The sequence below is a fragment of the Gorilla gorilla genome, chromosome 17 (assembly GCF_029281585.2).
Source record: "Gorilla gorilla gorilla isolate KB3781 chromosome 17, NHGRI_mGorGor1-v2.1_pri, whole genome shotgun sequence".
NCBI lineage: Eukaryota > Metazoa > Chordata > Mammalia > Primates > Hominidae > Gorilla > Gorilla gorilla.
In genome coordinates this window covers 49618974-49633181 of record NC_073241.2, presented here as the reverse complement: position 1 = coordinate 49633181, position 14208 = coordinate 49618974, and the positions used below count along the sequence as shown (strand labels likewise).

General features: G+C 43.7%; 1 protein-coding gene across 7 annotated transcripts in view; it reads right to left on the bottom strand.

Moving 5' to 3' along the window:
- Window positions 1-6858, bottom strand: part of ENOSF1 (enolase superfamily member 1) — a 38990-nt gene extending 32132 nt beyond the window's left edge. For 4 of the 7 annotated variants that reach the window (XM_019013889.4, XM_055368605.2, XM_055368606.2 and 1 more), the window contains exons 1-2: window positions 6402-6553; window positions 484-592 (exon numbers count right to left, since the gene is read on the bottom strand). In XM_019013889.4, the coding sequence (XP_018869434.3) occupies window positions 484-592; window positions 6402-6485 (193 nt within the window). In that variant the 5' untranslated portion in view covers window positions 6486-6553. Of the gene's footprint in view, window positions 1-483; window positions 593-6401 lie in introns of those variants that run through there. The other 3 variants (XM_019013890.3, XM_055368608.2, XM_055368607.2) reach the window with 3 other exon arrangements.
- Window positions 6859-14208: the final 7350 nt, after the last annotated feature.

Here is a 14208-nt window from a genome sequence, read left to right as displayed (position 1 = left end):
AGAGTGAGACTCTGTCTCAAAAATATATACATATATATATTGAAAAGCGAGTAGACTTGCTGTGCACATCACAATGAGCCTTTTTTGCTATGGGAACTCATGTCTCCTCCCTCTCATTGCCCTTGGTTACTCGCCCACTACAGGTTGTCAAAGCTCGACAGTGGTCCCGCGTGAAAAGCAGGTGAAAAGCATCCTTGTAGCTGTCATTTGACACACAGAAACAGACTAACAGCCAAGGATTTTCTAACAGGCTAGAGATGATTGCAAGGAGAGAGGCCAAATTCTGTCACTTTTAAATTTCTCCCAGTGAAATAAATAACAAACCATGAAACACTGTTTTTACTCACTTTGAGCAGTGTAACAACAGATAAAAACAAGATCAGAACTCAATCTAAATCAAGATTCTAATGAATCTAAGAATCTAAATTAGAATCTCATCTGAAAATTAAGCATTCTGGAACCTCGAGAGAATCTTCAACTCACCAACTTCAGTGCCTTTTCCCAGAGTGAAGGTAATTCCACACCCCTTGATTCCATCTTCTGCATCAGTTTCTATGACGACATAGGCAGCCGAGTAGTCAGGGTCCGTGTGCTGCAGGAGAGAAGTTCCCCGCCGAAACAATGCCAGTGTGAGAAACCCGAAAAGAACCATGAGAATGATGTCACATGAGGACAGACAATGCCACAGGGGCCGTGCCACAAGAGCTCCCATAGAAGGAACTGTTGCTATACCCCAAAGAAAACAAAGGGCTCTGAATGGAGAAAAGGAATGTCCTCCTGAAAGATCCAAAATGTTTCAACAAGAGCAATGTATATGTATATATATATATATATATATATATATATATTTTTTTTTTTTTTTTTTGAGAGGGAGTCTTGCTCTGTCACCTAGGCAGGAGTGCAATGGCACGATCTCAGCTCACTGCAACTGCAGCCTCCCAAGTTCAAGCGATTCTCCTGCCTCAGCCTCCCGGGTAGCTGGGATTACAGGCACGTACCACCACACTTGGCTGATTTTTGTATTTTTAATAGAGACAAAGTTTCACCATGTTGGCCAGGCTGGTCTTGAACTCCTGACCTCAGGTGATCCACCTGCCTCGGCCTCCCAGAGTGCTGGGATTACAAGTGTGAGCCACCGCACCTGGTCGCAATGTATACATTTTTATCACCCATTTTCAATTAGGTCAAAAAATGAGGCTCAATTTTATTATTTATTTTTTAAATAAAAAAATAGAGATGGAGTCTTGCATGTTACCCAGGCTTGACTCAAACTCCAGAGCTCTAGTGATCCACCGGCTTGGGCCTCTTAAAGTGCTGGGATTACAGGCATGAGCCATCATGCCCGGAAGGGGCTCAATTTTAAGCCAAGGAGTTTTCACTCGCAGCTATCTCTGTCAGCTCTTTGAACAAAGTTACATTCACAAGCAGCTTCAAATTGAACAAGCCAAAGGTTCAGAAAACTGTTGCATAAAATTGGAATGATCTCACTTATAGCAGTTTATAGCAGGGCTGAAAATACATTGGCAAAAGTTCAGACACCAGTGGGGGAAAATGAAGAAGTAAAGCTTCGAGATTAATTCACTCATTTTTTGTTTTGTTCTATGTCGTGGAATAATGGAGACCCCAAAAAGCCAGGCAGAAGATCTGAATGCATTCATAAAGAAGAATTGTGCATAAGGCTATGAAAATTTATTAGTTATTATTCTATAATATTTATTGTGCCAGACACACTATATTCTAAGAGCTCTACATGGTTTAATTTAATCTTATAACAGTATTAAAAAGTAGGTGCTCTTATCCTTATTAAAAAGGAAATGAAGTTTTAAGGAGGTTTAGTAATTTACAAAAGGTCACACCACAAGTAAATAATGTTTTATTATTATTATTATTATTTTTGAGACTGACTCTCACTCTGTTCTCCAGGCTGGAGTGCAGTGGCATGATCTTGGCTCACTGCAACCTCTGCCTCCTGGATTCAAGTGATTCTTCTGCCTCAGCCTCCCAAGTAGCTGGGATTACAGGCACCCACCACTATGACCAGTTTTTTTTTTTTTTTTTTTTTTTTTTTTTTTTTTTTAGTAAAGATGGGATTTTGCCATGTTGGCCAGGCTGGTCTTGAACTCCTGACCTCAGGTGATCCACTTGCCTCGGCCTCCCAAAGTGCTAGGATTACAGGTGTGAGCCACCACGCCCAGCCACGAGTGAATTATGAAGGCAGATTTTAAATCCCTGTATTGGGGGTGTCGTGGCTGAGGGAGCTGTATGTGATGGCTTGGAGCCCTGAGTCTGGTATCACAGTCCAGTGGCAGGAAATCAGTGTGATGCATCGCTGAGCACCAAGTACGTGTCAGAGCTGCTGCAGCTTGCTAGGGGGTTACAGATACGTCTGCCCTTGAGGAAGTTACATTTGAGAAGACCTGCTTATAGGACGGGCATGGTGGCTCATACCTGTAATCCCAACACTTTGGGAGGCCAAGACAGGAGGATTGTTTGAGCCCAGGAGTTCGAGACTAGCCTGGGCAACAAAGCAAGACCCCATCTCTAAAATAAATAAATAAAAAGATATGGTTAAAAAAAACCCTTAATAATATAAGGCAGAACATGCTAAGGCCTGGGAGGGATGCAAACTATGAACGACTGGCAGAGAGCGCTGTTAGCTGAATGTGCTTCTTGAAGAGGGAGAACGCTTTATGATGAAGACAGAATGTGAGCTGGCCGGTCAAGGAAGGGGAGCTCCTCAGCAGTGGGAAGGGGAGTGAAGAGTCTGGGAGGGAGGAATATCTCAGGCGAGGTAGCAGCAGTAGCAGTGCAGAAAGTAAAGGGGTCAGAAGAGGGAGAGACTGGAGTGTATTCAAGTGTTGGTGCCCACCTGGGTTGGCTGAGCCATTGGGTTCCTGAAGGAGTTGAGCGATGAGGCTGAGAAGGAGACTCCAAGAATTAAAGACCCATCGGCAGTTTCTGGGTTCCAAGAAGAGGAAGCAATGGAAAAAGGAAACCTTTCACTGAAGCCTCAGATGAGGGTCAACAGGACGAGATGAACCAAAAGTGACTCGAAGCTTTTGGGTCCCTGTGATTAGCGGAATGATCCAACATGGGTCAGGAGGGAGGGGCGGCAGAGCATGGAAGTTGACTTCCGATTTAGACAAACTGCGTTTAGCATGAAGGTGAAAAACCCAACAGGAAGTATCCAGACCTATAAGTTAAGGAGGCAGATCCGGAAATGAGATCTGGGAGTCTCCGGCATAAAGGGTGGCACCGAAGTCAGAATGCGGAGAGGGTTTTCATGGGAGTGTGTAGGGAGACCGGAAAGACACTGAGGCCTGAGCCTCAGAGAGGGAAGAAGGGGCGAGTGGAGGAAGAAGGAGCTGTCAGAAAGGCAGGAGGCCACGAGGGGAGAGAGCACACGAAGAGGAGGCGGCCCGACAGCGGAAAACGTATCTGAGGGTAAGGACAGCTGAAGGAGAAATAACAAGGGCAATTCACAGAGAAGAAAGGAACAGAAGTAGATTTCAGATTAAGAAGGAGGTAAGCCTGGAGTAGTGGCTCATGCCTGTAATCCAGCACTTTGGGAGGCCGAGGCAGGTGGATCACCTGAGCTCAGGAGTTCGAGACCAGCCTGGACAACATGATGAAACCCCGTCTCTACCAAAAATACAAAAATTAGCCGGGCGTGGTGATGCGCACCTGTAATCACAGCTACTCCAGAGGCTGAGGTATGAGAATCATTTGCATCTGGGAGGCAGAGGTTGCAGTGAGATGAGATTGCACCACTGCACTCCAGGCTGGGCAACAAGCGAGACTCTGTCTAAAAAAAAAAAGCAGGAGTCTTTAGCAGATTTTGAGGACAGCTTTATTGCTCTTTCTTGAAAATATCCTACTTCTGATCAGGGAAGCTCACTTTGCTAAGTGCTGATGGTCCAGCATGCCTCGAGGGCATGTGAAGCCATCTCCATGGTGAACTGCAAAACAGCTCATTCTAATAAGAAGACACTTGAGAGTTGGCACACAACATACACCCTATCTCCCCAAGATAAAATGCTTAAGTATTTATGAGCTTGCAATACAGGTGTTAGATAATGTCTCCTTACCCTGTGTTAGACATCACTCAGGCCCAGAGGCAAATTCCATTTATTGAATTATTCTACAGTAAACCAGGCTGTCTTTTGAGACAGGGTCTCTCTCTCTCACCCAGGCTGGAGTGCAGTGACACAATTACAGCTCACTGCAGCCTCGACCTCCTAGACTCAAGAGATCCTCCCACCTCAGCCTCCTGAGTGGCTGGGACCACAGGTGCACGCAACTACGCCCAGCTAATTTTTGTATTTTTTTGTTGAGACGAGGTCTCACTATGTTGCTCAGGCTGGTCTCGAACTCCTGGGCTCAAGCGATCTACCTGCCTCGGCCTTCCAAAGTGCTGGGATTATAGGCTTGAACCACCACGCTCAGCCAAACCAGGCTGTCTTAACATTTCACAAATTCAAAGTCACGTCTAGATTAGGGATTCCTTCTGCTTCAGTTTCCTCAGAGTGAATAGTAATTACAGCCAACCCCTCCTTTTTTCTTTAGAAACAGGGTCTCACTGTGTCATCCAGTGCCCAGACTGGAGTGCAGTGGCATGATCATAGCTCATGTAATTGAACTCCTGGGCTCAAGTGATCCTCCTGCCTAGGCCTCCACTTAGGAGTACAGGTGTGAGCCCTCATGCCTGGCCTATAACCAACTTTACTGACGGCCTTCTCTGAGCCAGGCTCTTTACAGGTATCTCATTTACATGTATAAAGTGAATATTATTATACCCATTTTACAGATGAGAAACCTAGGCTTAGAAAGATTGTGTGACTTAGCCACAGCTGCTAAAGCTTCACAGAGGCAAAGACAGTTGCATGAGATCGAGTGTTTGGATTCTATAAGCCAGTAAAATTTCCAACATTTATTTTGAGTTCCATAAAGGATTGCCTGCTGGGTGTTTAAGTTATTTACCAACATCATATAAGAAAGGAAACATGAAGATTTTAAAGAGGATGACAGCCTGGGCCCTGTCTCTACAAAAAATACAAAACGTAGCTGGGCGTCATGGTGCACACCTGTAGTCACAGCTACTTGGGAGGCTGAGGTGGGAGGATTGGTTGAGTCAGGGAGGTCAAGGCTGCTGTGAGCCATGATAGTACCACTACACTCCAGCTTGGGCAACAGATAAGAGACCCTGCCTCAAAATAAATAAATAAATAAATTTAAAACACAAAATAAAATAAAATAAAAATTTAAAAATGCAGGATGAACTTAATCTCAAAAAGGACATTGTTTTGCATTTAATAACTTTAACGAGAGGTCTATTTTTATAAAACATTTCAGGTACAAAAAGAGTACAGATAATGTAATGAACACCAGCTTGCCATCCACCCAATTTAGGAAGTAAAACATTACAATGAGAATTAGAGACCTCGTGGTCCCCTCCGTGACCCCATTTCCTTCCCTCCCTACTGGTAACCATTTTCCTAACATTGCCGTTCCTCACTTCCCAGCATACTTTCACACATTCACTACATACCCATACAACTCTGCTTTTCTAGCGCGGCCAATCTCATCAGTGGACTAAGACGGGCAGTGAGGACCCAGTGGGGAACAGGCTCCCTGAAAACCCTGCACAGAACCCACTGTATTTGGGAAACACCGCTCTAGACGGGGGAGGGGAGGGAAGGCCTGACATTCTAACACCCTCAGTAAGCAAAAAAGACCTTCAATATTTGGTAGGAGTCAGAGTTCCTGTCCTTACTTTATTACATCTCTTAAGACGAACTGACACTTGCATCAATCCTTTCTAACCGTGTTTGCGGGTAATTTCATGAGAGCGCCCTCTCATGTGACGCAGTTATCACGCGCTTGGTTTCTCAACCCGACTGTGACACCTTCATTACATAGACGGGTCCAAGAGACCCAGAGAGGTTTGGAACTTCTCCAAGTCACACAGCAAGTTGTGGAAGCGGGATCACCACTCAAAACTCCCAGCCCTGGGCTTCCCGTTCTCCCTCACCGCGAACCCCGTCGCGTTCAAGGTACAGAGGAAGCCAGCGAGCGCTGTGCTTGCTCTAGGGTTTCCATTGGCGGGAACCCAACAAAATCATTTTGCTGCTATTGCCTATTATGCATTCTACCATTTCCAGCAAAATGTGAGTCGTAAAAGTAAAACCAGGATATTCTAAACTCCAGCAAAGAAAAAACCTAGGAGAGTGGAAAGTTTCTGGATACTTATACAATTGCTCCAAGGCATGAAAAGCGAGTGTCTCCCCCAGGCGCGCCTCCCACTTTACAGAAGCAATGGGTTCGAAGTTGGGAAGCTACCCGGGGCCTGCAGATCTGCAGTCGGCGGGGCGGGAGGGACCCGGGCAGCAAGCTGCGCTTACCATGGCGTCCGAGCCGTGGCCCCCAAGCGACGTGGGGAAGCGCACGTCCCGGACCGAGAGCCGGGAGATCCTGCCGCGCACCATGGCCCCTGCGCCCCGTAGCCGCGCCCCCCGTGCGGTCAGGACTGGTCGGGATCCCGAGTGCGCGGCAGGAGGGCGGGAGCGCGGCAGCGCCGCGAGGCGGGGCACCGTCAGGGCATAGAGGGCGCCCATTGGCCGCGCGGCCGCACCCCGTGAACTTGGCCCCATGGGAGCTCCAGTCCCAGCTCCGGGCTCCCCGGGGCGCACTCCGCCTTCCGCCGTTCCCTTCTCAGCCTAGAAGGAGCTGACCCCGAGAGGGTTCGCTCAGGGCCGCCGGGGAACCTGGGCAGGCAGGGGGCCTCGCGCCAGGTCGGCGCCTCCTCAGGACCCTGCTCTGCTCGGATTGAAGACTCGTGAAGGGACCTGCCCGGGAGCCGCGCCCTAGAGGGAGAAGTCGGGTCTGAGCGAGTGCATTCGCTCAGCGGCAGATTCCGGCCAGTGGCTCAGCTCACAACCCGAGGCCGCTGGTTGTCGCCAGCATACCCAGGAGAGCAGTGCGCTAGAAAATGCTAGGTCTCTTTAAGTGCCCACAGCCTCAGTTTGCCACCTGATAAATTAAGAGGCAGGTCATCATTTATTACACCCGTACTGACGCAGATGAGGTACCCGTACCGTACCTCAGCCTGTAATCCCAGCACTTCGGGAGGCCGAAGCGGGCGGATCACCTGAGGTCAGGCGTTTGAAGTCAGCCTGGCCAATATAGCGATATCCCGCCTCTACTAAAAACAAAAATTAGCAGGGCGTGGTGGTGCGCGCCTGTAGTCCCAGCTACTAGGGAGGCTGAGGCAGAATTGCCTGAACCCGGGAGGTGGAGGTTGCAGTGAACTGAGATTGCGCCACTACACTCCAGCCCGGGCGACAGAGCAAGACTCCGACTCAAAAAAAAAAAAAAAAAAAAGCTGGGCGGCTCACGCCTGTAATCCCAGCAGTTTGGGAGGCCAAGGCGGGCAGATCGCGAGTCAGGAGATGGAGACCATCCTGGCTAACTCGGTGAAACCCCGTCTCTACTAAAAATACAAAAAATTAGCCGGGCATGGTGGCGCGCGCCGGTAGTTCCAACTACTCGGGAAGCTGAGGCAGCAGAATCGCTTAAACCCAGGAGGCGGAGGTTGCAGTGAGCTGAGATCGCACCACTGCACTCCAGCCTGGGCGACAGAGTGAGACTGTGTCTCAAAAATAAATAAATAAATAAAAATAAATAAAAAGAAAATCCAAAGTAAGCAGAAGAGAAGAAATAATAAAAATTAAAGCAGAAAGCTGTGAAATTGAAAACAGGAAAGCAACAAAGAAAAATCAATGAAAACAAAAGCTGGTTCTTTGAAAACATTGATAAAATCAATAAGCCCCTAACCAGGCAAGAAAAGAGAATGCAAATTACTAATATCAAAAGTGAAATAAGGAACATTACTACAGATCCGACAGACATTAAAATGATAATAAAGGAATACTATGAATTCTATGTCCACAAATTTGATAACCTGGATGAAATAAACCAATTCCTTGAAAGACACAATCTGCCAAAACTCACACGAGAAGAAATGGACAATCTGAATAGGCCTATATCTGTTAAATAACTTGAATAAATAATAGCCTTCCAAAAACAAAAAGCACCAGGTCCATGGTTTCACTGGTGAATTTTACACCAAACGTTTAAGGAAGAAATTACAACAATTCTCTATAATCTATTTCAGAAGATAGAAACAGCCACAAACTGACTTTATGGTGAATGATTGATGCTTTCTCCTTAAGATTTGGAACAAGGAAAGGATGTCTGCTTCCACCACTTCTATTCAACATAGTACTGCAGGTTCTAGTTAGGGTAATATAATAAGAAAAGAAATAAAAGGCAGATTGAAAAGGAAGTAAACCTGTTTATTCTTGGATGACATGATTATTCATCTTTGTTGAAAACTGTCTTCATTGGACTTACGAAAAAAGCTACTGGAACTAATATTGAGCTTAGCAAGTTTGTAGGATACAAGGTCAATTTAAAATCTATAGTTGATGTGCTAGTAATAAAAAATTGGAAACAAATTAGAAAACAGTATCTCTTAAAACAATTGCATTGAAAATATAAAACAGGACAAGTTTAACAAAAATATGCAAGATTTGCACACTGACAACTATAAAACATTGCTGAGAAAAAAAGATCTAAAGAAATGTAGAGAAATTCATATTCTTGGATTGGAAGACTCAATATTGTTAAAATAGCAGTTCTTCCCAAATCGAACTACAAATTCAATGCAATCTAATCTAAATCACTAGCAGGATTTTTTTGAAGAAATTGACAAGTTGATTCTAAAATTTATATGGAAATTTGAATAGCCAAAATAATCGTAAAAAAGAACAAGGCTGAAGAACTTAAACTACTTGGTTTTAAGACTTGCTATACACTAATCGAGTCAATGTGAAATTGACATAAAGACAGACAAGTAGATCAATGGAACAGAAGAGGTCTTGAAATAGACTAGTAAAAATACAAAAAATTAGCCAGGCGTGGTAGCACGCGCCTGTAGTCCCAGCTACTCGGGAGGCTGAGGCAGGAGAATCATTTGTACCCGGGAGGCGGAGGTTGCGGTGAGCTGAGATCGCGCCACTGCACTCCAGGCTGGGCGACAAAGCGAGACTCCGTCTACAAAATAAAAACAACAACAACAACAAAAAAACAGGGGCCGAGAAAATTCAACGAGTAAGCTAGTCTTTCCAACAACTGGTGCTCGAACAATTGAATATCCATAAGAACAAACAGAACAATCCTGGATCCTTACCTTATGTCATACACAAAAATCATCTCAAAGTGGAATATAGATCTAAATTTTAAGAGCTAGAATTACAAAACTTCTAAAGAAAACACAGGAGAAAATCTTTTTGTACTTGGATAAAGCAAACTTTCTTAGGACACTAAAAGCATGAATCATAAAAGAAAAACATTGTCAATTAAATTATCAACATTAAAAATGTTTTCTCTTTGATGAAAACCATTAAAGAAATGAAAATGCAAGCTGCAGATTGGAAGAAAAATATTTGCAAAACATATCTGTTAAAAGGACTTGTATGCAGAATACTGAAAAAATTACAACTCAGTAAGATGGCAACTTGATATAAAAAATGGGCAAAAGACTTTAATAGACATTCCACCTAAGCAGATATATGAATTTGAAATAAGCTTATGAAAAGACTCAACATTATTAGTCATTAGGGAAATGCACACTAAAACCACAATGATGTACTACTAACACGCACTAGGATGGCTGCAATTAAAGTGACTGGCAATACCAAGTATTGGCAAGGATGTGAAGCAGCTGGAACTCTCATACATTGCTGGAGGGGTATGAAAGGGTACAGCTTCTTTGGAAAATAGGTTATCAGTTTCTTAGAAAGTTAAGCATTCATGTATCATACAACTCAGTAATCCTACTCATAGGTAATTATCCAAGAGAATTTAAAACCTATGTTTAAAATAAAAACTTGTGTTTGAATGTTCATAGCAGCTTTATTTGTCATAGCCTAAAACTGGTAACAACCTAAACATCCATCAATTGGTAAAGGACAAAACCAAGATGTAGTACACATCCACACAATGGAATATTACTGAGCCATAAAAAGATCTCAAAAGCATTACGCTAAATGAAAGACATCAGACACAGTGACTACATATGATTCCATTTACATAAAGCCCTAGAAATGTACAATTATAGTGACAGAAAACACTCAGTGGTTGACAGAGGTCAGGGGTGAATGGAAGAGATTGACTGTAAAAGGGCATAATGGAATTTTCTGAAATGATGGAAATGTTCTATGATTCTGGTTTCATGGTGGTTTCATGGCTGTATACATTTGTCAACAACTCATCTAGTGGTACACTTAAAATGGTGAGCTTTGTTGTATGTAAATTATACCTCAATAAAACAAAAAATGTTGCTTTGGGGTGCTGCCTCCTCTTTGAATTTGATTCTAAGTTTGAATTTTCTTTGAAATTGCACTTAAAACTCTGCGAAAATGTTCTCTTGTATTTCTTTTAGATTGGGTTTCTTCTGGTTCCACGAGTTTTTCAAAATTTCTGCTGAAGTGATGCCACCCTTTTCTAACTTTCTAGCAATGGTAAAGATTACAAAAACCAACCAAACCAAGTTTGCCATCTAGTTCCGCGGTATATCCTCTCAATGTTTTAGGAGACTAAGACTTTCCATGAAAATAGTGCAATTATGAGTGAATAAATGGAATTTGATAAACTTTAAGGGCCACACCACTTTAATTCAGTTATTAGAATCACTGTCAACCTTTTTGGCCAACTGCGAAGTTTTTATTTCTCTCATCCCTATTGTCACAGGCTAGTGACAATTTTTTACTTGGATTTTCAAAGTCCTCCAACTTACTCAAGTTAACTTGACCTTTAAGATAGAAGTGAAGCTGGATTGAACCCTTACGCCATGTCCCTGTGAAATCCAGTGTCTCTCCAAGTATCTCTGGAAGTACTTGGTGAACTTTTCTCCTACTTACCTGATTTATTTCCTGAATTTATTTCCCCACTGCATTTAAACTAGGTTATGAAATCCATCCCTATCCTTTTTTGTACCTTGTCATTGTACCTCTGGCTGTGACCCCAATCCCTTTTCTTTCCTAAAGGTCACTGACTCACGGTTATGTGTAGCTGATTTGCAGGAAGGTTTGGGGTAGCAAGGACTCTGCAAGCATCTTAAAATTGAATACCGCCATCTGCTTCTTAAAGGTCCCAGGGGCCATTCCTGCTACTGGATAAATTTCACATATTATCTATTTAGCTTTTATTGTTTTACTAAGTCTTATTTCTAATTTTTTTTTTTTTGAGACAGGGTCTCATTCTGTCACCCAGATTGGAGTGCAGTGGTGCAATCACAGTTCACTGCCGTTTCTACCTCCTGGACTCAAACAGTTCTCCCACCTCAGCCTCCTTAGTAGTTGGGACCACAGGTACGCACCACCATGCCCAGCTAATTTTTGTACAGATGGGGTTTCATCTTGCTGCCCAGGCTGATCTTGAACTCCTGGGCTCAAGCGATCCTCCAGACCAGGCTCCCAAAGTGTTGGGATTACAGGCATGAGCCACTGCACCCAGCCTCCTTCCTATACATTTTAAAATTCAACTCATAAATTACTGAATTGCAGTAAAACAGCTAATTGAACATTCTGTCCAACAGTTTTGCCACAAATGGTTTTCTAATACTGAAAAATAGACATTGAAAAACTCTTTTAAAAAAGATTTGTTTTGGGGCGGTTGTGGTGGCTCACGCCTGTAATCCCAGCATTTTGGGAGGCTGAGGTGGGCGAATCACCTGAGGTTAGTAGTTCGAGAGCAGCCTGGCCAACAGGGCAAAACCCTCTCAATTAAAAATACAAAAATTAGCCGGGCATGGTGGCACACGCCTGTAATTCAAGCTACTTGGGAGATTGAGGCACAAGAATTGCTGTAACCTGGGAGGCAGAGGTTGTAGTAAGCCAAGATCACACCGCTGCACTCCAGCCTGGGCGACAGAACTAAACTCTGGGGAAAAAAAAAAATTGGAGTTTTTCAATATTTCCAAGATTTGGTATGCTCTCTCCACAGTTAATAGTCTTGTAACTTTACATTTAATACAATGTTGCATATATTGCTGAAGTTTTGTATATACAGCACTGAAAATGTTTTGTATAAACTGTCACTTTTATGTGATAATTTGAGTTTCGTATTTTCTACTGATACAGCTGTTGGTATAATGAGTATCAGTCAGGGTCTCAACTGGAAGCAGATGGCATGCTCAAATTAAGATAAATCAAGAGGCCGTGCAGTGGCTCACACTTGGTAATTCCAGCACTTTGAGAAGCCAAGGTGGAAAGATTGCCTGAGCCTAGGAGTTTGAGACCTGCATAGGCAGCAGAGCAAGACCTCATCTCTAGCAAAAATACAAAATTTGCTGGGCATGGTGGCCTGTGCTGTACTCCTAGCTACTTGGGAAGCTGAGGTGGGAGGAGCCCTTGAGCCCATGAGTTCGAGACTGCAGTGAGCTATGATCGTGCCACTGCACCCCAACCTGGGCGACAGCGTAAGAGAGATCCTGTCTGTAAAAAAAAAAAAAAAAAAAAAAAAAAAAGGCAAATCAAGGATATTTATTTACAAAGAGGTGGGCAGGTTAGGAACCACAAGGATTAATTCAGTATTAGTAGCAGCAAAACTGTCATCACCCCTAAGGTAGAAAACGTATGGAATGGAAGCTGCTACCAGTCTCCAAAAGGAGGTGTATTAGGGAGGCCATATTGAGAACGTCTGGTTGACTGAAGGACATAGCCAGCCCAGAGTCTCAAGGAGGGAGCCGGGGGGAATTGAGAGAGCAAGGGAGCCCCCTGTAAGTACAAGTCAGCCTTCCAGAAGGAGCAGGCACAGTCTGGATGTGGAGGGCAAGCAGATGACATTGGGCACAGACTGCTTATTTTAATCAGAAAGTATTCCTTTCCCTCTTAACAATTTGAAAATTAATCAGGACTATGGTCGCCAGTGGCAAAAACTCAACTTGATGTAGTTTAAACAACAAAAAAAAGGAGATACTGAAGGACAGGGAGGAGCTGATTTTAGGGAAATAAATGCTACTGGGGCAGTTTTTCAACTCTGCATGTTGATTTCTTTTGTACCAAAATGGGAATCTGGTCTCCAGAAGCACTGGAATGGCACCCTTTGAGCAGTGTAATCAGATACAAGATGAGACTCATCTTCCAACTCCACACAGAAAGCTTAGAGAAAAGCTTGATCTAAATGAAGACTTGCACAAATGGGATGAGAAACCTGATGGAAGATGCAAATTTTTACCAAATTAGTTTATAGGCATAATGCTATCCCAACCAAAATCTCACATATTTTATAGGAATATGAAAAATAAAGGCTACAGTTAATCAAGAATTTGTCAGGACACTAAAATTTTAAGAAAAGGCAAAGGGAACTTGCTGTATTATTAAAGTGCATTATCAAGTGACAGCAGTTAAAATGCTTTGATGAAAGAAATACTTGGGCAAAACAGTGTATGTATAATAAAGGAAGGAACCTAAACCAATGGACCAATGGGAATGAATTAATAATTGGTGCTGAGAAAATTACCTATATGGGAAAAAAAATCATGCTAGACTCTTAAGTCACTTTTTTTTTGAGACAGTCTCGCTCTGTTGCCCAGGGTGGAGTGCAATGGTGCAATCTTGGCTCACTGCAACCTCTGCCTCCTGGGTTCAAGCGATTCTTGTGCCTCAGCCTCCCGAGTAGCTGGGACTACTGGCACGCACCACCATGCCTGGCTAATTTTTGTATTTTTAGTAGAGATGGTTGTTTCATTATGTCGGCCAGGCTAGTCTTGAACTCCTGGCCTCAAGTGATCCACTGGCCTTGGCCTCCCAAAGTGCTGAGATTACAGGCACTATACCTGGCCCTTAAGTCACATTTTATACTCAACTTCCAAATCAACTAAAATGTTTTTTTTTTTTTTTTTGAGACTGAGTCTCGCTATGTCCCCAGGCTGGAGTGCAGTGGCACGATCTTGGCTCACTACAAGCTCCGCCTCCCGGGTTCACATCATTCTCCTGCCTCAGCCTCCCGAGTAGCTGGGACAACAGGCGCCAGCCACCACGCCCAGCTAATTTTTTGTATTTTTAGTAGAGATGGGGTTTCACCATGTTAACCAGGATGGTCTTGATCTCCTGACCTCGTGATCCACCCGCCTCGGCCTCCCAA